General features: G+C 43.7%; 1 protein-coding gene across 1 annotated transcript in view; it reads left to right on the top strand.

The window, feature by feature from the left end:
- DSCAM (DS cell adhesion molecule) overlaps positions 1-26,615 on the top strand; it is a 341,028-nt gene that overhangs the window by 190,625 nt on the left and 123,788 nt on the right. The window contains exons 13-14 of the mRNA XM_033232515.1: positions 16,539-16,779; positions 18,843-18,989. Of these exons, the coding sequence (XP_033088406.1) occupies positions 16,539-16,779; positions 18,843-18,989 (388 nt within the window). The remainder of the gene's footprint in view (positions 1-16,538; positions 16,780-18,842; positions 18,990-26,615) is intronic.

The following is a 26,615-nucleotide window of genomic DNA, read 5'->3' as shown; positions in this document are numbered from 1 at the left end:
GATTGCCAGCTACTTATGTGCATGCTTGCGTGTGTGTATGTATGTGTTTGCCGTGGTCACTCCTAAAATAAAACTTTCATTATTTGGAATATTTAACGATTATATACATCTCAAAACATTTATCCAGAGAATACAATTTAAGACAGGAAATTTTTTCCTATTGATATAAAATATGTGTTGTTGTTTTATTTTTGCATTAAATGAGAAATCTTTGCAGAACCACAGGCTGTCCCAAAAATAGGAAATGGTCAATTACTTAAACATTCCTGTGCTGAGAATAATGATCAAAGTGATAACTTGCAATAAAAATCTGAGAATAATTTTATCACTTTCTTGGCCCTCAGTATTGTACCATCTGGGTGAAAATTTTACTTATAATGAGCAAAATTCTCATTTAGAATTAGAGAGGTATGATTTCTGTAAAATATTAAAGTTGAACATTTAGAGATTTAATTAAATTTCAGTAATCCGAAGAATATTTTTAACCAGAATATCACATCTCCACTATCCCCAATAATTCCAGCTAATTGAGGCATCATTACAACCTATTAAGTTTCAGAGTTGAGCTCTTACAACAGGAAAATGGCTCAGTCTGTCATCTAAAAACAAAACTGCCATATTTCCAGTGACCTCGACAGTAATGGTTTAATAAACTGCGGGCTCCACTTGCCTTCTGCACTGAAATCCCTCTACCTCCAGGAAAGAACAAGGCACCTTCCCGCACTAGTATTTCCTGGCCAGGGGTTCCTGGGACAGCTGTCCTTCCGGGGGTTTGCTCCCTGCCAGGCACAATGCTCAACTTCTGCACACATTGTCTCATTTTATCTGTGAGCTGGGAACACCCAGTTTTGTGCAGAGGGAGATCCTGAAGTCAAAGGAACTTGCCCAAGTTCTGAAGGCTGGTGACTGTCAGATTGAGAACTTCCACCCAGGCTGCCTGGGTCTGCCTCCTGGGTTTCTGAGCAGTCAACAAGTTGATGACTATGAAGTGCCAAGATTGTAGTTCATGCCTAGTAATGCCCAATAAATATTAACTCCCTTTACTATTCCTTCCAAACTCATGTTATAAATTATACCCAACCCCATAAAAATTAGAGAAGATATATGAAATTTACATTCTTACCTGCTATCCTTTTCTTTCCAAATTATAAACTTAACCTTAGAGTAACTTTAGTAGTGAGTAGACACCTTTTTCTCCTATATCAATTGAAATTCAAAAAGGTTGCCTTGAAATAAACTTTACTTAATTCTTCAACTATCACTTTAATCTTTAGGCTGTGAAAAATGACAAAAGTTTGCATTTGCTTTTATGAACTAATCCATTGGCTCTAGCATTGGTTTTATAATATAGCCTTATTGAAATTCCTGAAAATCAACATTTCTTACAAATACTTAAAGAATTTTTGGCCCTTCTCTTATTAACGAGTCTAACCTCCTTCCTTGATAACAAGAAAAAAAAAAATTCAAAATCTCTGGTCATCCGTATGAAGTAAGATTGTTCTTCTTCAACTTTTTTAGGTAGACTAGACTCTAGGTTCCATGAGGGTTGAGAACATGTCTTGTGTGTTCACTGTAACCTCAGCAGGAGTGCAATAAATATCTTTTAAAGTAACGCATAAACCATTTACCATTATTTCCTTTTATCATAAAAGGTTCATATCAAAAGGTGGTGCTTTAAAAAAAAAACTGTGGACTTTCTAGAAAGCCATAGGTGACTGAATTTGCATCTTTTTGTTGTAGATATAAAATATGCATGTTTCTTTAATGAAACCATGATGTTTATTTATACCATTTGGAAGGTATTCTACATCTTTCCATCTATGTATTGGGTTATTCCTCTCAGTTTAGCCATGTGATGGGCCTTCTTCAAGGACTCCAGTTCTCTGTCCCAGGAGAGAGCTGCCAGCCTGCATGCACAAAGGGTCTGGCAGGTCTCCTGACCTAAGCAGGCAGTTCCCTTGGTTTCCAGCTTCAGAGTGCAGCCAGGAAGATACTGGCTGCATTTGCAAGAGCTACTGGCGGCCACAGGGGTGGAATCTGGGTCTGATGCTCAGGTAGGCTGGAAAGAGATACTATCTGCGACTGTCAGGCTAAGAGGCAATTCTTGATTCAAAACCCCACTGAAAAAGCTGTACCTCTCCAGCAGAGTGACCTTGACAGGACACAAATCGAACTTGGACTAGGGCTTAGGACCAAGGCCGTCTGTTGTCATCAAGCCAGAAATCCTGTTAGATGGTTTCTTCTGAGAGTTTCACATTGAGTCTGGATGAACACAAAAAAATCTAAGTGTAGTCACTTTGATTTTTTTATAACAGTTAGGTTATAAACTGTAAAGTTGCAATATAATTTTAGAAGGCAAGTATTGTATTTTATCTTGATTTAAAGAGCATATGATCAGAAATGCAAATAAGGTTGCAACTAAAGGGTATTTTGGACATTTATTGATACTCATCCTTAGGTCTTTTCTTAGTGCATCAACATTACGTTTTACGATTGGACCAGGTCCTGAAGTTGTGACGCTAGGTCAAAGATTGTGTATGGTCAGAATAATATTGAAAATGACTCAAATTGTCTAATAAGCACACTATGCATAATATTCACTAGGAAGCTTTACAGTAACATATATGTACAAACATGTAATATTCACAGTGAAAACAAGAGTACATGTAAAAATATAAGTTGACATTATTTCATCACATTTGATATAAAGTAGCCTTAGCATAAGTTAAATCCATTTCCAACAAGTAAATTATGTATAATTAGAATACAGTATAAAAAGTACTGGATTAAATTTCAGAAAATTAGATACAACGCCCATCTCTACACCTAACCAAAATGACCTTGAGCAAGTCACTCGATTTGTCATGATTGGAACTTGAACCCTTTTCTCTAGTTCTGAGTTGAGTGTTTTATTCATTATATCATAACCAAGAAAGTAGCAGTGCATTTTAATGATAGATTCTCCTCCCTCCTCCCCTCCCAGCGCTGACTTGATAGCCATAGAGGATAATGGATGTGGGCCCACTCTGGAATCCATAAAGGGGCCCCTCGATTAACAACCCCAATTTCGATCCCTATGCTAGATACTGATTCCGCCCACCCCACCCATGGCTCTGGACAGCGCTGCCATTTCTGATGGCAGATATCTCCCAATAAGTGTAAATATTGTGAAATTTTCCCAACAAAAAAAATAGAAGTTTATTTTCAATAACCTAATAATAGATGGATGGGGTTGGGCACAGTGGCACATACCTGTAATCCCAGCATTTTGGGAAGCCAAGGCAGGCAGATCACTTAACATCAGGAGTTCGAGACCAGCCTGGCCAACATGGTGAAACCCTATCTGTATTAAAAATACAAAAATTAGCCAGGCATGATGGCTCATGCCTATAGTCCCAACTACTCGTGAGGCTAAGGCAGGAGAATTCCTTGAACCCTAGGAGGCAGAGGCTGCAGTGAGGCAAGATTGCACAACTGCACTCCAGGCTGGGTGACAGAGTGAGTCTCGTCTCAAAATTTTAATTAATTAATTTTTAAAAGTAGGTAGTAATTTAATAAAAATATTCAGAAGACCATCTTAGACAGTTTTATTGGTTCTCATGTAATCCTAACTCTGCTTTTCATAGAGAACAAATCAGAAAATCAAGCTAAAGTGAATATGGCATTGAGCATTATGAATGCACAGATGCCATACAGGGAGAGCATAGGTGGATATACACTGTTTCATGTGCTGAATGTCCTCAGACAGCAGTCCTTAAGTCATCTCGCTGATGACATCTCCCATCTTTTCAGAGAAATCAAATGAGATAGATAAGTTAGTAAACAGGGCACAGATGTTAGAATGAAAAATCAAAGGAAAACGTATATCCAATCAAGAATTACATAGATGCCATCATCAAATGGCATCTGCTATGTCATGGACTCCTTTCCTAAGGCAAAGGAAAAAACATGACATTAGTTTTATTGTTTAAAACTTGGCTGGACGAAGTTGGTTAGGGTCCATCATAGGAAGAACCCCAGCCAGGAGAGCATGAATTAGCTGCCCCGGCACAGGTAATTTCCAGACTATTTTCAAGGTAGCATGAAGCAAGACGGAAAAAGACAACGTGTGCCTTCAAATGTATTTCGCTAGTTCAAATACATTTAAGTTAATACATTAAGATGTAACTAACTCTATTTCAAGAGAGCCCATAACATTTTTAAAGCCAAACTCTTCATTGTATTAAAAACTCTGAAAGGTCCTTTAAATTCTTTCAATTCCTATAATAAACTCTTCCTGTTCTTTTGAAAAATGTAAGTTGAGACCAAAAATGAAAGTACTTTGTGCTTTGAGTAATTATAGATGTATAAGAAATAAAACCATTTTACCTTCCTGTTTTCCCTGCCAGTAACAATTTAAAGGTGGAAACAAGGTTTATTTTTCTGTAAATAACAGAAGAATTTAGGTGGCAGATCCTCAGTGAATTTAGGAAGCAAGACTTCCCACTGAAGGAGAGCGTGATTCAGGGGGTGCCTGTGTTGCTCCCGTGGGCCTGGGTGGTATCTGTGGCACGTGTTGCATCTGGACTTGTGCAGTGTTTCCCCCCAGCATAAGCCAGAGTGTTCACAGGGGCCCTTGGTCTGAATGCTTCTAGCACGTTCCTAACAGGGAACATACAGTAGCCTATTGGACAACTCTTTCTTTTCTTTTGTTTTTTTGTTTTTGTTTTTGTTTTGAGACAGCATCTCACTCTGTCACCAAGGCTGGATGCTGTGTAGTGGCACCATCTCGGCTCACTGCAGCCTTGACCTCCCAGGCTCATGTGATCCTCCTACCTCAGCCTCCTGAGTAGCTGGGACTACAAGGACATACCACCATGCCCAGTTAACTTTTTGATTTTTTTTTCTTTTTTTTGGAAATAAGGTCTCACGATTTTGCCCAGGCTGGTCTCAAATTCCTGGCCTACAGTGGTCCTCCTGCCTCAGCCTCCTAATGTGCTGTGATTACAGGCATGAGTCACTGTGCCTAGCCTAGACAACTTTTTCAATATTCTACCCCCAAATACCTATTCTTGCATGTTGATGTCTAAAATCCCTTTAGTCAAGGCTAAAGCCTTTCATTACCCAAAAATAGATAAGAGGCTACCTGTGGTGGCTCATACCTATAATCCCAGCACTTTCCCTCATCTTCCTGTCTTCTTCTGAGCCCTCAACACTCTTCTAACCTCAGCCCATGACCCAGTTCCAAAGTCACTTCTGTATTTTTAGGTAGCTTTATAGCAGTGCCCCACTCAAAAATGGTTTCCGGTTCATTGGTTCTTTTGGCATGGATGTAAAGCACTCAGGAATTCCTTCCAGTTGTAAAATTAAAGCTCACCTTTCAGCGGGCAGGCTCCTTCTAAGACCTGGATCTTCTTTGGTTCTTCTGGACAGATACTTAGCAAAAATGACAAAGGCTGCAACAACCATGCATGTGATTGATGCCGCTCACTCCTTTACAAGCGCGCTCTCTCTCTCTCTTCTCTCTCTCTCAGTTTGACTGTCACAGCTTCCACCTGCCTCCTGGCAGTGCCATTCCCTGCCATTCCCATCTGTGTGTCCCTTCCAGCCCAGGGTCACTCTCACCCACTACCTGCTCTCAGCCTCATCCCTGTGGATTCCAGGACTCAGTTTGTCTCCATACTTACCCTCTCCTCCTATATCACGTGAGGGTTCTGTTAGTTATTCTTGAATTTATATAATTAACAAACATGGAAGAGAGGGAGGGAAATGGAGACAGTTCCAGTTTAAAGACCTACAAGGTAGACAGAGTCTGCCCTGTGCACCTGTCAGAGCACTGGTCGGGGCGACTCCTGGCTTGGCTCCCCGCCTCAGGCTCCAGCTTCCCAAACCCTGCCCTCCTCAGTGGAAAGGGCCTGTTTGTTCCCAAGGAAGATTCTTCTTCACCCTCCTTTCCTCTCTTTTCTCATCAAGACATCCAGGTTGCCTCCAGAGCATGCAGACCCGGTGGTTTGTTGGGGTGAGAGGTGGATATGGATATGTCTCCATATCACTCAGCTCCACCCCAGCCCAACTGACCTCCTTACCAGCCGTGTTGGATCATGACTGGCCCTCCACTGGCGCTGTCTTACAAAGCTTCCAGAATCAGATGCTGTCTTCTCCCACCCCACAAAACTACTACTGAGCATTTTCCATGGCCCCATGACCATGCCTTTGAAATCCTGCCTCTTGTGCTTGTTTATCAGATTAAGGTCAGGGAGACCCTCCCTCCCTTATCTCTGTGGCCTTTCTTGGGCCCCTGCCCTGCCCTCCTTGGCCATACTGCCATTACAGGGCCTCCATTACCTGCAGAGGGTCTACTCTGGGTTGAGCCTTCCAGGCATGTGTGGTGGGCCAAAGCTCTTTGGGTTCACTCAGCCACTGCTAAATAGTTGGGGCCCAGCCTTAGGCTCACAGACTAGCATACCCCCTCTTTGGCATCAGAGCACACCCTCTAAGTCCCCATTGTCGGGCACAGGAGATAGGTGGGGGCATTTCCAGAGGCCACCCCTCAGAGCTGATTCATAGGAAGCAAAGCCCGAATTCCCTTGTTTGGTCCTTGGCAGAGAGCACTGGTAGGCCTCTGTAGCTGGTAGGAAATACTAACTGTGGCTAGCAGGTGGTATGAGGTATGAAGAACAACAGAATTCAAAAAAGGAGTGTCCCAGCAGGAGGAGCTATTTCACAGGTGTTTGTTGGCTGGATGAATACAGTGGAAGCTGTCCCACACTTTAGAAATGGAATAAATGGAGTTTTGCTTTGCAGTAGTTAACCTCAATTCCGTATCGTAAAATTATCAGTCTATTTCTAGCATTCAGCATTTATGTCTCAAGGCAAAGCCCACATACACCCTTGGCCACCCTTTCCTCCTCAGCTGCCAAGTCTGACTAGAATATGGCAGCTCCAGCCTGCAAATAACATTTTTGGCTCTCAAGACAGCACCTATTTCAAGTAATCTGTCATTTATCATTTATTTATCAAACTGAAATTGCATAGCCCCTTAGTTCTAAACACTGTCTCATTATCAGGTTATGTGGCCCTTTTCTATTTCATGAAATGTGGACACTTCATCCTTCCCTAGCTCCTCGAAAGATAATGACTTTGGGGGAGCCAGTCATATGCCTGTATATCTCCCCATTATGAGACCTAGGACACAGATAGTGTTTTTAATACAGTGCAACTCTAAGGAGAGATATATGAACAAAAATATCATTTAAGGCCAGAAGCAGTGGCTCACACCTATAATCTCAGCACTTTGGGAGGCTGAGTTGGGCAGATTATTTAAGCTCAGGAGTTGGAGACCAGCTTGGGCGACATGGCAAAAACCCATCTCTACAAAAAAATACAAAAATTCACCTGATATGGTGGAATGCTTGTGATCCCAGGTACTCAGGAGGCTGAGGTCGAAGGATTATTTGAGCCTGGGGAGGTTGAGGAGGCAGTGAGCCATGATCCCACCACTGTATTCCAGCATGGGTGACAGAGTGAGACCCTGTGAAAAAGAGAAAAGAAAAAAGAAAAGAAAAGAAAAAAAGGAAGGGAGGGAGGGAAGGAGGAGGGAGAAAGGAAAGGAGAAGAAGGAAAGGAAAGGGAAAAGAAAGGAAAGGGAAAAGAAAGGAAAGGAAAAAGGAATTATTTGAGGCAGTAATGTAAAAAATCTCCTCTCTCTGACGTAACTCCCTCAAAATCCATTGTCCATGGACCAAGATAGCCAGCTGGTTCTCACACCACCTACACACCTATTGTAAAGCAGAATCCCTTTAGTGCTGCGTAAGGTAGATCTTTAAATTGCTCCTAAGACCAGGAAGGTCTAACAGTTTTATGTGCATTTATTTCCTTTTGTTCTGCAAAGAACCAGGAAAATGGGTTATTGGCTAACCTGAGAAATGGGGGAATGCATCGTTACTGCTTTTTCACTAAATAGTCTCTTCAGGCAAAGCCAAATCGAAATCACTGAGTGACTCCCAGTGATAAGCACAGTGATTCTCAGACTTGAGGGAGCACCAGTATCCCGGAGGCTTTTTAAAACACACCTCACCAGGCTGCACCCCCAGGGTTTATTCTAGATTCAGGAAGTCTGAGTGGGTCCCCAGTTCTTGCAGCTCTAACAGTTTTCCGGGTGATGTGGATGTTGCTGGTAGCCACGATGCGACTACATACAGGCTCCATAGGTTCTGTCCCATAGGTGTGTCCCTAGCTTCATCTGTGCTTGTACCATCCCCCACCCCTGTGATCACCATGGATACCTCACCTCAGAGTCACTTGAGCCTCTCTCCATTCCTTGGTGTCTTCTGTCCTTGCTCCTGGATGTAGCTGTGTTAGCCAATTGCTTTGCCGACAGCATTGCACCCTCCAAGGCAACGTCCAGTCACCCTTCAGCTCAGGTGAAGCGTGCTCTTCTCTGGCAATCCTTCTGACCCTAGTTTGCCCCTCCATAGTACCCTGGGCAAACCTTCAGCACTGCAGTTTTCTGAACACTGATTAACTCATAGGTGTCCCTGGTGTGCCATGCCTCGTGTAGAACAGACACCCAGTTAAAGTTTGTTCAATGTGATGCGCCCATTCACTGAGCACGCTTATGGAGTGGCTACTGTTTATGTTGGAAAGCAGGTAAGGGTGGGGGGCGGGGGGGGCTGCAGAAAATGCACAAAGATGAAAAAGACTGTCTGCCCAACTTGTCACATAAGGGAAACGAGGACAGATTACATTTTAAGTGGATTTGCAGGAATCTAAAAAGAAAATGTTCAATTCATTTCCCAACTAAATTATTCAACATGCCTGAGAAAGACAGGGTTCTTCAAACATGAAATTCTGCAATGAGGCTTTTAGCTGACTCTGGCCAATGGGTGAATTCTGCACATCCAGCAAAAGTCATTTCCTTTCAGTGGAAAGCGGGAGGGAGGCATGTGGGAAGCAGAACATGGCTGGTAGTCTTCAGCACAAGAGATACCTGTTCTAATCAGCCACATCCAGGAAGGTACGGTGAGCATTTGCACATCTACTGTTTTACTGTCCCTTTAAATGATGAAGCATCTGCCACAGGCGGCTTGTAGCAGACTGATTAGGAAGGACGTATAAAATACAGTCACTTGCACACCGTGCAAATACATTGACACGGTGCAACTGTTGTCATGGAGATCAAAAGAGAAGGTTTCTTAAAGAAAGTGGGGGTTGGGAGGGATTTGGAAGCTGGAGAAAGGGCATTTGGGAGGATAAAAGGAGGCTGTTTAGGAGGACTACAGGAGAGAAAAACCTGCCACGCCAGGAAAGGGGAGAGAGAGAAAAAAACCCACCAGGCCATGGCAGATAAATGAAAGAAATGAGAAGAAATCAGGATCATCACTGGATCCAAAGGCAAATGAATGGGGGAGTAAAGTTCAACACAGGAAAAACAATCTTTGTGTGAGAAACCTAACAATGAGCAGGCATGACCTTCTCTTAGATTTGCATTGCATTCAACGGGATTTGAGAAGAGGCAAACAGAAAGCACTCACTTCAGAAAGCAGTCTGTTGTTTGTAAATATGTCCTCAAGGATTTCTTTAATTTAAACACATTTCTGAATTTCAACATTTTCCCCTGTGGAAAGGACCTCATTTTATTGAGTTCTTAAATAGGAGTAGAAGGGAGCCCTTAGGTTTTTTGTTTTTTTTTTTTCATATACTTACTTTTCAAATGACTTCTTTAATTTGTCTTAAGATGACTGGTTACCAAGTGAGATTTGCTGTCAATCTGTAGGTCCATCATCATAAAAGCATGTAACCCACCGGCTGGCTGAATAAGTGAGCAAATTCTCTCTCTGGAATCATTCTTTTAAGAAGGACAAAAATGAATGACAGTGTTCAAATAAATTGGCTCATCACAAGCTATTTTCATCCCTGGTGGGGCCTGGGCAATGAAGGTCGACCCCTCCAAATCCTGCCTCAACCTGTCATCCTTCTGTGTAGGCCAGCAGGCTAAGTCCCAGCACAGAAGCCAACCCTCAGCTTGAATCCACACTTCCCGGCTGTCACATTGGACTGCTGAGTTCTCTGCTTCTCTTCAACAGCTAAGCCAGGCCTCTCTTCAACAGCTAAACCATGTGTCTGCAGTCGAGGAATTCCTTCTGACTTCATACCTTTGCCATCAGTCCTTTACCCAGTTAGATTATAAACCTGTATCTGCGATCATTCTTACCCACCTCTTTTCTTGCACCTCATGTGTGTTCAAAACCATTCTCTTCTCCATCTGCAAGAACATCTTCTGAGAACATCCCAGTGTTGAAGCCCTGATTTAGACAGGGGGAAATAGTAAGTGAGATTACATTCCGTAGGGTTCCTTGCATTCTAGAGCTTGCAATGCTATTCTTTGAAACCACATGTTTCATCGAGAATGGTGGCCACCAGAGGAGTGGAAGTGATGAGTGAATGCCAATGGAGACCAGGGAGGGAAAGGGCTTCTTGGTGGGAGTGGTCTAGGGAAGAGCCCTGGTGAGCTGGGAGCTGAGCTGGCCTGCAGAGAAGGAGTAGAGTGGGTATTCGTTGAAAGAAGAAAGAAGAACATTTTTTGACAACAGCTTTTATAAGGTGGGAATATGTAAGAGAGTTGGGATCCCCACCCTCTTTCAGGCAGTCAGAGAGGAACCCAGGTGAGCAAGCAATACCCAGGAGGCATTAGTCTTGAAAGATGAGGCAGAGATCAGATCTCACAACAGGTACTACTGAGATCGGGAGACAGATCAAAGAGGCATGGTCGAAGGGGTTTCGTAGGAAATTTGTGTTCTCCAATATTATGCAACTCAGATTCAAAATATGTTTCCAGATCCCTACCTGATTTCTTCTTTTCCTTTTCTTCTTACCCCACCATTAACCTCATTCACTGAGTTTCATGAAAGTGAATCATTACTTCCACCCATGTATCAATTGTTCTACAGTGCTAATTAACAACCTTAATACAGTGTTCTAAAGATCATTTCCCTATGAGGATGTATTCTCTATACCCCAGAAAACCATCTCCCTTTGTTCCAAGTAGACACATGCTCCAAGCAAAAATGTCTAAAGCATCATTCAAGACAATTTTTCCAGTAAAGGATCTTACGCACTAATATTTCTTGGGAATATGAAGCCCACTGCCAGACAAATGGATTAAAATGTCTCCACTAAACACACCTTCCACTCCTACTGACTTGTCTATAACTCAGAGTGAGCCTCTAGTGTCATTTTTGAAAACCTGAACTACAGGCCCTAACATTTCTTACACTTAATATACAAAATCCCTACATTTATGGATTTTTTTCAGAGGATGTTTTAAAATACATCCACAAGGATTTCTTTAAATACATTTCTAAATTTCAATCTGACTAGTCTATCTACAAATTAATAAAGTAACTTAAACTTTCCCTGATGGAGTAAGAATTTTTGCTTGCTTTTATGCATAAAAATATACAATTTTCTCTTCGTGTGATCCATTAAATTTTCCTCTGATTAGAAATGCTATGTATAGTATAACTTTACAAAACTAAGAAACTTTGCAAAAGGGTGAAAAGTTCTCTGAGGTTCTATAAGTGGTTAATACCAAATACAACTTTGGAGAATTCCTACTCTGTACTTGCCTTGAGACAGTTGTTTTAACATATTTGACCTTTTGTTTCTTCATCTGTAAAGAAATATACTTATACTCTGTGGGGTTTTTGTGGGAAAGAAAATGAAATAATATACATAAAGTACCAGTTACAATGGGAAGCAAACAGTGTTCAGTAAGTGGAAGTGGAGGTGGTAGAGGTGGTAGTAGTTGTAGTGGTCATTGTGGTGGCATTCATGTTGGTGTTGGGATAGTGATGGAGTGATGGATGATGGTGGTGGTAGTGATGTTGGCATTGGGATTGTGATGGAGTGACAGATGATTGTGGTGATAGTGATGTTGGCGTTGGGATAGTGATGGAGTGACTGACGGATGGTTGTGGTGATAGTGATGGTGGTGCTGGGATAGTGATGAGTGATGGATGGTTGTGACAGTGATGTTGGTGTTGGGATAGTGATGGAGAGTGATGGATGGTTGTGGTGATAGTGATGTTGGCATTGGGATTGTGATGGAGTGACGGATGGTTGTGGTGATAGTGATGTTAGTGTTGGGATAAGTGATGGAATGATGGATGATTGTGGTGATAGCAATGTTGGTGTTGGAATAGAGGTGGAGTGATGGATAGTTGTGGTGGTAGTGATGTTAGTATTGGGATAGTAATGGAGTGATGGATGGTTGTGGTGATAGTGATATTGGTGTTGGGATAGTGATGAAGTGAAGCATCTTTTAGTAATAGTGATGGTGGTAACATCAAGGATGATGATGGAAGTGGCAGAGGTTGAAGTGTGGTTTGTTGGTGAAGTTTGTGATAAATATGGTGGTAAAGTTGGAAGAAGTGATAGAGGTGCTTCTACCTTTAGGTTATTTTTATGGCGGTGATGTTGATACTGGTGGTTGTAATGTTGGTGATGTCAGTGGTGGAGATGCTATTGGTGGTGGTGGTGGTGTTCACAGTATTTTTGGCAGAGATGAAGCTGGTGGTGATGATGGTGGTAGAGATGGTAGTAGTGATGGTGGTGGCTTGGCTGTGTGGGGGACCTGAGGGAGTGACACTGATGTTGGCAGTGGTGACAGTGACCTGCAGAGGTGGTACACATTGATTGCTGGTGGTGGGCATCATGGTGGAGGTGCCAGTTAGTGTTGTAATTGAAATAGAAAGATAACCTAGAGATGAGTCAGCACACTACCTTTTTTAAAAAAAAAAACAGCTTTATTGAGATACAGTTAGCATGCTATAGTATTCCCTATTTTAAGTGTATGATTCAGTGGTATTTCATATGTTTACAGAGATATGCAGCCATAACCATAATTGTAAACATTTTCATCACCCCACAGGGAAAGCTTGCAACCACTGGCAGCTGCTCCCATCCTCCCCCACTACCTTTTAAGTCTGTTTTTAAATCGTATAGTTTGGGAAACTCTAAGCTATGAAAGTATATGTTCCCTTTATAGGAAACACATCTCACTTCTTCCTCGGGTGCAACGATTTATTCTGCATGAAAACTGTAGATCGTATTAGCACCCTGAAAAAAAAAGATGTAAAAACACTACTGCCATCAAATAACTCATAACTCTTCTCAACATATTTCATTTCAAAATTGGAATATTAAGAAAAATAGAGGAGAGCTCTCTTGTTTGTTCCTTGTGACATAGTCCCTTAACTTACCGTAGTATATTATGCATCTGGAAGAATAATAACCAAAAAAGCCCTATCTCATTAACAGCCAATTGAAACATGGACTTAAAAATAAGACAGTCATCTACTTGTGGGACTTGAGTTCAGTAAGTAAACTTAGAAACAGAGAAACTATATTGTGAAGATGTTTAACATAGCATTTGTGGTAGTAAATAAATCCAGAAACAACAATATCCCCAACAATAAAAAAATGGTTAAATAAAATAAAACATCAATATGATGGAATATGATATTTAAAGATTAAAGTAAAGATGGGAATATAATCATAATAGCATATTAAATGAAGGAGAAAAATTCAGACACCAAGTTGTACAGGCTACAAACACAGCTATGTGGGGCAAAACACTTTACTTTAGATGAATAGGCTGAAATGCATCAAAATGTGAATAGAGTTGCATTGGATAGAAATGGTGGTGGTTTCCTTTTATTATAAAAATGAGATAATTATTCTGCACAGTATTTTGCAGAAATATCAACTAAGAAAAAATAAGCTTTATTTTGGAACTCACAGGACTAAAATGTAGTTCTTCTAAGAAAAATGTAAAGAATTTTCTTTTTCTTGTTAACAAAATATTGAAATGGAACAGAACAAAAACACCTGTGTTGTCTATTATACTTAAGCTTCTTAGAATGTGTTTTCACCCATGGAGAGGAAAAAAAGGAAAGATTTCCCCATTCTACCTGTAAAACAGATGACAGGCAGGATTAATCCCGCCAAACTGGAGGAACTACATGTCAGCAAGCAGGTCCCTTCATTCTTGTGGAGGATTTAGCTAAATTGGTTACTCTATGAAAACATTTTCTCACAGGCATTTGACTCCACTGTCTACACTTCTTGACCTGACTCCACATTCCCCATACTGTGAATCCAACTTGCTGTCTTAGGGAGCCTTAAAGCCTCACTGGGAGCCAGTTGAACAATTAGAATATTTAATGGATGTAAACCTCATTTAAAAATAATATTATTTTATTTGGCTCACTATATCTAACATTAAAACACTGTGTGAAATAGGGGAAATCTCCTTGTTGGTGAATTTGACTTATAGGTGATGTTGGTAGAGAAATTAATTTAATTAATTAGGTTACATAAATGCAATTCAGTGGTTGCAGCAAAACAATTTTCACGTAGAGTAATTGAATTTTCAAAACACAGAATCTTGAGATCTGTTTCTAAACAGTGTGAAAAGCCATAGCCCATCAGTGCAAAAGCCAGCACATGTGTGGATTCAGAGGTGCATAGACATTTGTTTATAATAAAAAGGGTATAAGCTCTTCTACCAGGATCTAACTCTGAGCCAACAGATACAAATAATAAATGGTTTACGTGACTGTTTCACTGACACCTGCTGGCACCATGAATATACTACATTAGATTGGCTATTGGGAAAAGCAAGTGGAGTCCAAGAAAATCATAAATGGAGAAACTTGCTGTGAACAATAAAAATGATTTTACTGCTCTTGAATAAGTCAGAATGACTACTAATGACAGTCTGAGGCATGGAATCCCCTGGGAAGTGAGTATTAGGCAATCCATAAGTGTTTGCTGAATCCATCAAAGCTGCTCATCAGCTTAAAACCTTCTGATTTCTCCCTGTCTGCCCTGCCCCGGTCACATTTGGCAGGTTTCCAAGGTCTTGCTCCACTCGGTCTGTTCCCTCCTGACTCACCGCTGGGGCAGGTGCACACCCTCTGCAGGCTCCACTCACCCCGTCCTCCTTCCACTTCTCTGAGCCGTGCCCCACCAAGCCCACCTGGGCTCTGAGTCTTCCCACCATTTCAGAACACCCACACTAACACTTTCTGGATGCCTGCTGGCCTTCACCTCCCTACCATGCATGTCCACACTTTTCTCTACAGATTCTTAAGTGCTTATTTCCTCTCTCCAGGTCGATTATAAGCACTTTCAGGACGGAGAAAGCTTTCAGAGCCCTGAGAGATCTAGATCCATAGTTTGTACTTAAATATATGTGTGTATATGTATATGCATACATACGTACATGTATACATATATACAGACACATGTATGTGTGTATGTATACATACACACACACACATAAACAAACATATCTGTTGACTGCCTGAAAGTCTACAAAACCTTTATTTCCTAGAACCGCATCTTGGTGGCATTCGTATACCTTTTTTTTTTTTTTTTTTTTTTTTTTGAGACTGAGTCTTGTTCTGTCACCCAGGCTGGAGTGCAGTGGTGCAATCTCGGCTCACTGCAACCTTCACCTCCCAGATTCAAGTGATTCTCCCATTTTAGCCTCCCAGGTAACTGGGACTACAGATGCCCACTACCATACCTGGCTAATTTTTGTATTTTTAGTAGAGACGGGGTTTCACCATGTTGGCCAGGCTGGTCTTGAACTCCTGACCTCAAGTGATCCGCCTGCCTCAGCCTCCCAAAGTGGTGGGATTACAGGCATGAGCCACCACACCCAGTCTTATACCATTCTTGAAAAGGCTTCAGTTTCCAAATAAAGTCCTACACATCGGCCTAAATCCTACTTTGACCTGGTGGGCCATCTTCACATTAGCAGGGTGGAGTTAGCACCAGCCTCTCTCTTGCCCCCAATTTAGTCACCCCCAAATGATTCCAGAATGACTCAGGGCTTCATGAAAGAGATTACCTTTCTATAGTGTGTACACTCGCCTTCACATGCCAGTTTTCAACCTGGAAACACCGTGATTCTGGGATATTTCCTTAGAATATAAGCTCCATGAGGACAGAGGTCTTTTGTTTTCTTACATTTCCAAACTGAAGTCTGTTCCCTGGTGCCTGGAACAAGGCCTGGCACAGAGCAGCGAGCCCAAGAGTTCTTGCTGGGTGCAGGCCTGAGGGTCAGTCACACCCCATCGTAAGTGTACCTGGAGATGCCACAAACATGATCTGTATTTTGACACTTTCTCGCCAATTAGACAAGTCAACCAGGACAGCATGAAGGACAGAATGAGAGCGCAGGCTCTGGGGCCAGACACCTGGGTTCAGATTCCCCTCCTGCCATGTATACTCAGGTGACCTCCAGTGTCCATTGACGGTCCAGTGGCTCAGAGGGGCTGAGAGGGCCGGATGCACTCACAGGTAAAGGAAGGGTGCCTGGCACAGACCAAGCACTGCACATGGCTTTGCAGCTGCTACTGGACCACTGCGCCAGCATCATGGCAATGACACCACTTTATTTCTGCTTTCCTACTGGGTGTGGGCGTTGATTTCACTCTTGTCCTACCTCAAGACTTCTTTAGTGTGTTCTTTTCTCTTCTGTTTAGGCTCCCAAGAAACATTTGCAAAATGGAATTATCCGTGGCTACCAAATAGGTTACCGAGAGTACAGCACTGGGGGTAACTTCCAGTTCAACATCATCAGTGTCGACACCAGCGGGGACAGTGAGGTTTACACCCTGGACAACCTGAATAAGTTCACTCAGTACGGCCTGGTGGTGCAGGCCTGTAACCGGGCCGGCACGGGGCCTTCTTCTCAGGAAATCATCACAACCACTCTCGAAGATGGTAGGTTCGGCCCGGTCCTGGTGGTGACTTTCCCTCCGCAAAGGCTCCCTCGGGTCTCCCCCGGGGCTCCCCCAACCTCGCCGCCCCCGCTCCTCCCTCCGCTGACTTTGCAGTGACCTGCAGGGCCTGGGGTCTCGGGTGGGAAAGCCTTGCCTCATGACCTCGCCCACCCCACTGATTCGCACCCCTCAGGCTGGGCTGGATTGCAAAGCCAGCAAGTCCCTCCCTTTTCAGACTCTTCCTCATTCATTTCGGGTACAAGAATTGGGCTTTTCTGGAGTGAAAGCGAGGCTCTCCCTATTACTGCAGAAGTCTCACAAGAATACAGAAATGCTATTTGCTAAAAAGCTTTCTCCCAAATGTTAAGAAGGTTTTTTTAAATTTATTTTTTTTTCAATTGCTTTCTATTTTCAAGCAGTCTGAGCCCAGAGAAAAGGAATTTTCAGCTCGCACAGTGATCGATCGCCCCCTAGCGGCCAAGATGAATTAATTAGCCCTTCCACGGTGAAACAGAAAAACCCAGAAGCTCAAATTTCCAGTAGTGTTTGGAAATAAAGAACCCTGGTATCCAAAGGCACAGTGTTTTAGGCAGAAAGTTAAGATATGGGGTTATTTGTAGCAATAAGTGGTAGCTTTCAAGGCAGCAAGGTGGCACTGCATTTACCTCTTGTGCAGTTAGCCATTTGATCATAGTTGTTTTTTTGTTTTTTTTTTTTGAGACGGAGTCTCTCTCCCGAGTCTGGAGTGCAGTGGCGCGATCTCGGCTCACTGCAAGCTCCGCCTCCCGGGTTCACGCCATTCTCCTGCCTCAGCCTCCCAAGCAGCTGGGAGTACTGGCGCCCGCCACCACGCCTGGCTAATTTTTTGTATTTTTAGTAGAGACGGGGTTTCACCGTGTTAACCAGGATGGTCTCGATCTCCTGACCTCGTGATCCGCCCGCCTCGGCCTCCCAAAGTGCTGGGATTACAGGCGTGAGCCACGGCGCCCGACCCTTGATCATAGGTTTGAGGAAGCAAATATGACTTGCACCTGTAATATCTGACAATTTTTGCAAGGAGAGGAGTCTTCAGTGACTTGCAACTTGAACACTGGAATTGTCTATCTTCATAATCTTTGCAATAGTAGTTAAATATGCCTTTGTTTTTGCTTCAGTGCTCATTTTTCATTAAGATGCTTGGTTCAGCCAGTATTTTGCACCCCCTCCTAGTGCCAACAGTTAAGATTTACAAAAGCTCAGTAGTAAAAATGCTTTCAACATTCTTCTGACCTGTCTCCTCGTCTGTGGTCTCTCTTCCCTCTGGGGAAAGGGATGAGGATGAGACGGGAAATCTGTGATTGTATTTCTACTTTTTAGCACTTTACAATGGTTAAGCTTCCAATTTATATGCCAGATATTACTAAATACAGAGGTACTGTACTCTATAAAGTAAATGCAACTTAAAGAAGTAACTTCCAAGAGTAAGGGGAAAATAAATCAGACAAACAATGATCTTCTACTCAGGCAATAAAATTAAGAAGCTGTCCTAAAAGTAAATTAAGTTGGAAAGAGACTATGGAATCCATTAGAATATATGCATTGACTCATGATATTTTACTGAGTTATAAGATTTATGTAGAGAAGTGATGTTTGTTATTTTTTTTTTTTTTTTTTTTTTGAGACGGAGTCTCGCTCTATCGCCTAGGCTGGAGTGCAGTGGCCGAATCTCAGCTCACTGCAAGCTCCGCCTCCGGGGTTTACACCCTCAGCCTCCCGAGTAGCTGGGACTACAGGCGCCTGCCACCTCGCCCGGCTAGTTTTTTGTATTTTTTAGTAGAGACGGGGTTTCATGGTGTTAGCCAGGATGGTCTCGATCTCCTGACGTCATGATCCACCCGTCTCGGCCTCCCAAAGTGCTGGGATTACAGGCTTGAGCCACCGCGCCCGGCCTATTTTTTCTTTCATTTTGGGGTTGAGTGCATTTTTTTGCTTGCATATTGAAATATTAAAATATGTTGCTTTTACAGTATTGCTTTGCTCGTAAACCACCTACAGTTATTACAGATTCTAATTATTTGATTTCAGTGCCCAGTTACCCCCCTGAAAATGTCCAAGCCATAGCAACATCACCAGAAAGCATATCAATATCCTGGTCCACACTTTCCAAGGAAGCCTTGAATGGAATTCTCCAGGGGTTCAGAGTCATTTACTGGGCCAACCTCATGGACGGAGGTAAGAGGACTCAACTAGGACTTTGGGTTTGCCTCCAGAGAATGCATGATGGAATTTGCAGACCCCTCCTAACTCCTAACAAGGGGCTCAGGATACGGCGGGCACCTCTTTATCAATAGACACTTTCCCCTTTTCTATCATCTCTCATTCGACATTTGAACAGGTCTCTCTGTTTAAAACATCACACACCTTCTAAACCCAATTTGAAGACTAGGCGGGGGCGGCACTTGGGAAATTCAACATAGATGTATTTTCCTAATTGTGAGTGTCTATGTCAAGTCTCTGCAGGCAGCACCAAAACCTCCATCTCTACCTAGAACATTCCATGTGATATGTATTCTAGAATGTTGGCGCCTTCCTGTTTCCCAGATAGAACTCCGCGGGGAAACGTTAAAGTTCCTGTAGCTGTGCTGTAAGTGGGTGTGGGAAGAGTGCCCAGGCACACGGAGGGGCACTAAGGAGGGGGCCAGGAAGTTCAGGGCCCTCTCATTTTGTCTCCTGTTTCTCTTTCTCCTCTTCCTTCCCCTTCTCCTCCTCTCTTTTCCTTGTTCTTTATCGTGTGTGTGTGTGTTGTGTGTGTGTGTGTGTGGTGTGTGTGTGTGTGTGTGTGTGTGTTTCCAGTTGTAGGACAAAATATTCCTGTTTGTTTAGGGAAAGACTTTGAAAAAGTGACTTTCTCAAGTGGCCATAAGATTGGGGCTACAAGTTTCTTGGAGCACACCTCATTGTCTTTGCCCTCGGGCTGCAAGTGGTGCCTACCAGGCTGGGCCGGGCTGTGTGAGTATCCTGGGGGCAGAGCGAGGCTGCAGCCCCCAACGGGAGAGGCCTCTGGAAGTCTGCTCACTGTCTCTGTCCCAAGCTTGGGGGGCCTACACCTGCCTCCTCCCTGCCCTCCATTTGCAGCCCTCTCCTGCGTCCCCTGTCCCTGAACAGTACCTCTCCTCCTGTTTGGGGCTTCTTTTCTTTTTCTTGAGAGAGGGTCTCCCCCTGTCACCCAGGCTGGGATGCAGTGGCAGGATCTCAGCTCACTGCAACCTCCGCCTCCCGGACCCAAGCAGTTCTCCTGCCTCAGCTTCCCAAGTAGCTGGGATTACAGGTATGCACCATGCCTGGCTAATTTTCAGTATTTTTAGTAGAGATGGGGTTTTGCCATCTTGGTCAGGCTGGTCTTGAACTCCTGGCCTCAAATGATCTGCCCCCCTCGGCCTCCCAAAGTGCTGGGATTACAGGAGTGACCCACTGTGTCCAGCCTGGGGCTTCTTTCAACCCCTGCAACTGGGTATGATCCCTGATGGGTGCTCACCTCCAATTTTGGGCAAATGCAGTCAAGGACCTATCCCTTCCATGCTCAGGACCTCCTGGATCTGTTCTACCAGGCAGGCCGCTGTCCCCATGCAGGTAAACGTAGGGCCCCACAGGTGGCAGGAGCCTCCACGGTGGGTGCAACAGTAAGGCAAGAAGACACATGAGCAGTGCGAGCATTACTGGCTCCGCGAGTGCAGGCCTTTGAGCCTTAGCTCTGCATGTCCCTAACAGGATGTGTTTCTCAGGACTGAGACCAGGCCTTGTGCCTTTGATGGCGCATGTAGTACCTGGAGCAGTACCAGCCACGGGAGGCGATCTAGAATGACCCCCTTGGTCCTGCAGCAGACACATTTGCTAAACACCCGCTCAGCACTGAGCTCATGGGAAGCACCAAGGTTGCTGTGTCTGTCCCTGTCGAGGTTCCAGACCAGTGACCGAAGGAGATGCTAATGAATACGGAACCACAGACCCACGAAGGGACAGCCCCACAGAAGGGCAGATTTAAGTAGATGATTCTGTAACACCTTCACCCCCCCCCCACCTAAAGACAAGATTTTAAAACACCACAGGGTAGAGAGCGATGAAAATTTGCAAAGTCATCTATTTTATGGACAAAATGCCATACGACATCATTACATATGTTCCTTCTGATTTCTACTCCTTATATTGAGTTGGGTGAAATTAAATACCCTAAACATTCTTCTAAAGGCAGTGTTATGCTAAGATGTCTCTTCTGTTGTTCTTGTTGGAAATATTTCTAGAATCCAGTGGCGACTTCATCCACATGACCCGTATTTTCTAAGATCACTTTGCTAATATTGCCTGCTGGCATCTCCATTCTAAAACGAAAGATGTGGCTTCATACCTTTAAAGCTTTGAAAACTTGAATATTCAAAAACATAATTCTTTAAATAAAGAAATGCTTGGGAGTGCATGCAGCTTTTTAAAGACACTTTCACTCATGGAATTAAAATCAAAGTGATGAGATAAATGTACAGTGTAGAAGTTCTGCACGTAATTTCCGAAAGATAAGCAAGAAACCTTCAGAAACGGGAACCTGCCTGCGAATGGTCACTCTTCCTGCTACCCGAGAGATTTCGTTTATGAAGCAGGTCAGTTCACCGGGCTACTGGACACTTTCGCACAAACTCCTCATTCTGTGGCCTCCTGGGCTGGCTGGATTTCCACAGACATTGAGCATGAAGTGACTGTGTAAAGCCACATCTTGAGCAAACATCACAATCACACTCCACACCACACACACACACATGCTCATCACAACACATAACCTGCACCCATGCGACACATATGCCACACACCCACATGCACCACATATCACACAGCAACCCCACACACCCCATACACACCACACACCACACCACACACACACACCACACACACTACACCAACACCACACATACAGCACACACCAAAGTGCACACACCCCACACACATACACACACCCCATATACACCACATACCACCCCCCAGACACATCACACATACACCACACCCCACATACACATGCACACACACCACACATACACATATCCCACATACGCTGCACACTATGCCACACACACCACAGACACAACACATACATAAAGCCCACATATACTGCACACCACACCACACATACACACCACACATACACACACACATGCTCATCACAACACATAACCTGCACCCATGCGACACATATGCCACACACCCACATGCACCACATATCACACAGCAACCCCACACACCCCATACACACCACACATACACACACCCCATATACACCACACACGCCCCACATACACATGCACACACACCACACATACACATGCACACACACCACACATACACATACCCCACATACACCACACACGACACACCACACACACCTCACATACACCACATACCACACCACATACACACCCCAATATGAGACACACCACACCACACATATACAAACCCCCACACACACCACACACACTCCACATACACATGCACAGACACACCACACCACATACACCCCAGCACACACACTACACCACACATACACACCACACCACACGTACCCCACACACACACCCCACATACACCACTCACCACACCACACATCACACACCTCATGCTACTTACAACATATACCACACACATACACCATACACCCACATACCACACACACAGGCGCACACACACCATTCACATCACATAGCACAAACACCACACACACACACCATCCATTCACACAGGCTGAGAGAGGCAAATATCATTACTACCACTGTAATTAGCAATAACTTGAATACTTTCCAAAATATGTCTAAGAAAGAATTCTGTTGTTAATATGATCAGATGAAATAAAACTGGTTAGTATATTTAATAGGGCAGGTTAAATAAACAATACTTTGATGGATTTTCTGATTTTTTTTTTCATGGTCAGAAAGTTAAATCGTGGTTGAGGCCTGACAGAAACAGTTTATTTGAGATTGCTAGGACAATTGTATGCTTTGAAAAGTTACTGTTTTCCTCTGAGTTTTTGCTACCTTCCATCCATCTTCCTTCATGACAAAAATGGTAAACTCGGAAAGGAAGCAATATTTAGGTGCCAACTAGTGTATGTAGGCAGCTGAGGGTTGCTTCTGAAGCTATTCCCACACCTATTTTGCTTTCTGCCTTAAAACCCTCTGAGAATGAGGCAGGATATAAATAAATACACAAAACTATTTTGTTTAAAACAAAATTTGTAATAGAAAAAAATCTGATATCTATATTTATTTTATATATTTTTTTAATTTTATTCCCCTCATGGCTTCAACTGAACAGTACACTTCAGTTAACGTGTGTGTGTGTGTGTGTATATGTGTGTGTGTGTGTGTATATGTGTGTGTGTGTGTGTGTTTATGTGTGTGTGTATTAAACAGCTCTATAGGGGCATGGAAGATAGACTGTAGAAATTCATGTTTAAAAAGAAAAAGAGCTAAAAAGAATGACAAACTAAACACTCAGTTTTGTATCTGGCTTTCTTTTTTTTTCATCCTTTGCTTTTTATTTCTTCCATATCTGCTAGTCACCCAGTATCTGTCGTCAGGAAAATACCCTTCCTTCAGAGTCTGTGAGGCGTTCTAGCAAATAGAGCCAACTCTGGCTCAGGTGGTTTTCAAAATCTTAGAACTGGGGTTTTGACTGCTTTTGTCTTCATGGTTCATGATAAATTAGTTGATCAAAATGACTTGAACCCTCTAATGAGGAAACATCTAAATGTTAATTCTAATTAGTATATTAACCATTAGTATTTTTAATCATTTTGTTTTAAGTGTTTCCTTTTTTTTTTTGAGACGGAGTCTCGCTCTGTCGCCCAGGCTGGAGTGCAGTGGCGCGATCTCGGCTCACTGCAAGCTCTGCCTCCTGGGTTCACCCCATTCTCCTGCCTCAGCCTCCCGAGTAGCTGGGACTACAAGCACCCGCCACCATGCCTGACTAATTTTTTGTATTTTTATTAGAGACGGGGTTTCACCATGTTAGCCCGGATGATCTTGTTCTCCTGACCTCGTGATCTGCGTGCCTCAGCCTCCTGAAGTGCTGGGATTACAGGCGTGAGCCACCGCGCTCGGCCAAGTGTTTGCTCTCTTTAAGATCAGAGAGGCCAGGTTGCCCTTCTCCCTCCTCACCAGGCTCCTCTTCCTCATTCTGTCTGATTCAAGAGTTGCGTGGCCGGAGGGTCACAGCTTTCTCCTGTGTTGTGAAATGATCCTACTTTCCCTGTGAGGTGGACACCCTGCACTCTTGAGAAAAAAAAAAACCTTCATCACAGTCTCATAACCAGCTCCCAGCACCCTGCCCTGACCAGCCCCTCCCCTCAGCTGTGTTGTGTATATATTTTTATTGACTGTGTGTGTATATATCTGTAGGAATGTGTGTGTGTGATCTTTGACAGTGAAGTTTCTAAATCTGAAAAGATCTTAATGAGTTCTATATTTAAACTTTGTCTATTATCATTTGAGTTTTTAATTAGTTTGTTTAAAGGCAGGGTCTGGCTCTGTCACTCAGGCTGGAGTACAGTGGCACAATCACAGCTCACTGCAGCCTCCAGTTCCTGGGCTCCAGCAATCCTCCCACCTTGGCCTCCCATGTAGCTGGGACCAGAGACATGAGCCACCATGTCTGGTTACATTTGGGTTTTTTATCCTAATCCAAAAGACCTGCATTAAATGCATTCAGGAAAAGAAATATAATTGAAAATGGAAAGACCCTTCCTTCGGAGATGAGAATTTCCAATCCATATGGGGCAACGAAGTATTGATATTTTGACTGCCTGGTGACCACACGTGCGCATTCTCCTCATTTTTATAAGCCCTCTGTTCAGATTTCCAAATTGTGACCTCTGACAGCTGGCACGCTGCTGGCCTCCCTAGAAGACAGGAGTCCAAAGACAGGTCTTTGGACCATCCTCACCCTGCTCTCTCCCCAGCAAAGCCCCAGCCTACAGAACTGCTTCTGGTGGTCCCAGGCCTTCGGCTCCCACTGGGGCCTGGACTGTGGGAGCCACATGGAGCCCCTTTACCCCTCTTGCAACTCCTAGAAGGCACAGGGGCTCTGGCATGTGAGGGACAGGCCTCAGTCATCCCATGCAGTATTTGCTACTCTCCTTTAATGCTGTATCCATTCCACGTTGATCCTTTTGGTGACAAAAAATTAAAATGAACAAAAGACATTCCACAGTCATTGTCTCACAAAATACATGGCTATTCATTTGTGAACTTCTGTGGAATATCCTGGACACACAAGAGAAAAGAGAAACAATGAACAGGAAGGAAAAACCAGGCAGGCAAAAAGCCCGTTTAATCTGGCAGACACGACAGCTCGTGGGTGCCTCTATTTTCAGCCCATTTTCTGCTTTTTCCCAGAGCAACTGAGGAGAGCAGCTGACATCTGCAGCCTGTGCCCTCAGCCACTGTGCTGGGCTCCTTGATCCTCTCTGTCCTTTGACTTCCTTGGCTGTAAAATGAATGAGTTGCGAAAGTAATTGAATAACTCTGCTGATTGCATAAGTTACTATCTGTACTTAGAATAGCACAGCGCTGGCACCTAGGCAGGCATGCATGTCACGTCCACTCCCTATACAGAGGCCAGGGAGAGTGAGAGGGATTGACAGACAGCTAGCATTGCCCTCTAAATGTAGCCAAAGCAGACCTGTTCAACAAGGTACTCCCCGGACCTGCTGGTCTCTTGGGGTAACCGACCTGCTCTGGGTACCAATGTGTCACTGACAGCCCCTTCCCCTAGGGAAACAGTTCTCAGACCCTTCTCATGCGCTGAAGATGACTCATTTCAAAACCCATCAGCCAAACACCAAGGAAGTACATCATTGGTAAGTTTTCTCAAATGGCCGTGTATCATATGCTGGAGATGAGAGTGCATAGTGTTCCATCTGTGAATATTATTAGTGAATCCCACTCCTAAAAAGTGAAGCATTTTTAGCTGACACCAAATTTCTGACACATGGAAATGTCACTTCAGGGTTGAAGCTGAGAGGAGTTCACTCCAGGTAAAAAGAGGGGTTTGCTGAGCCACTCAGTTTAGCTCAGGTGTATTTTTTTCTAATTTAAATATGTTATCTTTTCAGCTTTTATAAGGTATAATTGACAAAAATTGTGTATATTTCAAGCATGCAGCTTGTTTTGACGTATGTATCCAATGTGAAATGCTCGCCACAATCAAGCTAATTAACAGCAGGTCCACCATCTCAGATAGTTGCCCATTTCTTCCCCCACCCCAGATGATACAAAGTTTCAGTTACGCAAGATGAGTAAGTTCTGGAGATCTGATGTAGGAAGTGGTGACTATAGTAAAAGATACTGTCTTACAGACTGGAAACTTGCTAAAGAGGGTAGATCAGATATTTGAGATGAAGTTAGGTGCTTAAAAATACATGTATGTTAAAGTAGAGCTTGTTTAAAATAACGGTAAAACCCCTCAGCTTGCAGAAGCTTCCTAACGAATAGTTAGCAGTGGAGCTGCCGCTTGTGCAGTGCGTGTGTGCCACCGAGTGTGCAGTGCGTGTGAGCTGCCCAGTGTGCAGTGTGTGTATGCCGCTGAGTGTGCAGTGCGTGTGTGCTGCCGCGTGTGCAGTGCGTTTGTTTCGCCACGTGTGCAGTGTGTGTGTGCCGCCGCGTGTGCAGTGCGTGTGTGCCGCCGCGTGTGCAGTGCGTGTGTGCCGCCGCGTGTGCAGTGTGTGTGCCGCCGAGTGTGCAGTGCGTGTGTGTGGTACTAAGTGTGCTGCTCGGGGTGCAGGGGACATTGCTCATTAGCACCTGCTGAAGGCTGAGTGGC

This window comes from Trachypithecus francoisi, unplaced genomic scaffold (genome assembly GCF_009764315.1).
Source record: "Trachypithecus francoisi isolate TF-2019V2 unplaced genomic scaffold, Tfra_2.0 Lachesis_group14, whole genome shotgun sequence".
Taxonomy (NCBI): Eukaryota; Metazoa; Chordata; class Mammalia; order Primates; family Cercopithecidae; genus Trachypithecus; species Trachypithecus francoisi.
This window is presented reverse-complemented; position numbering and strand designations above follow the sequence as displayed.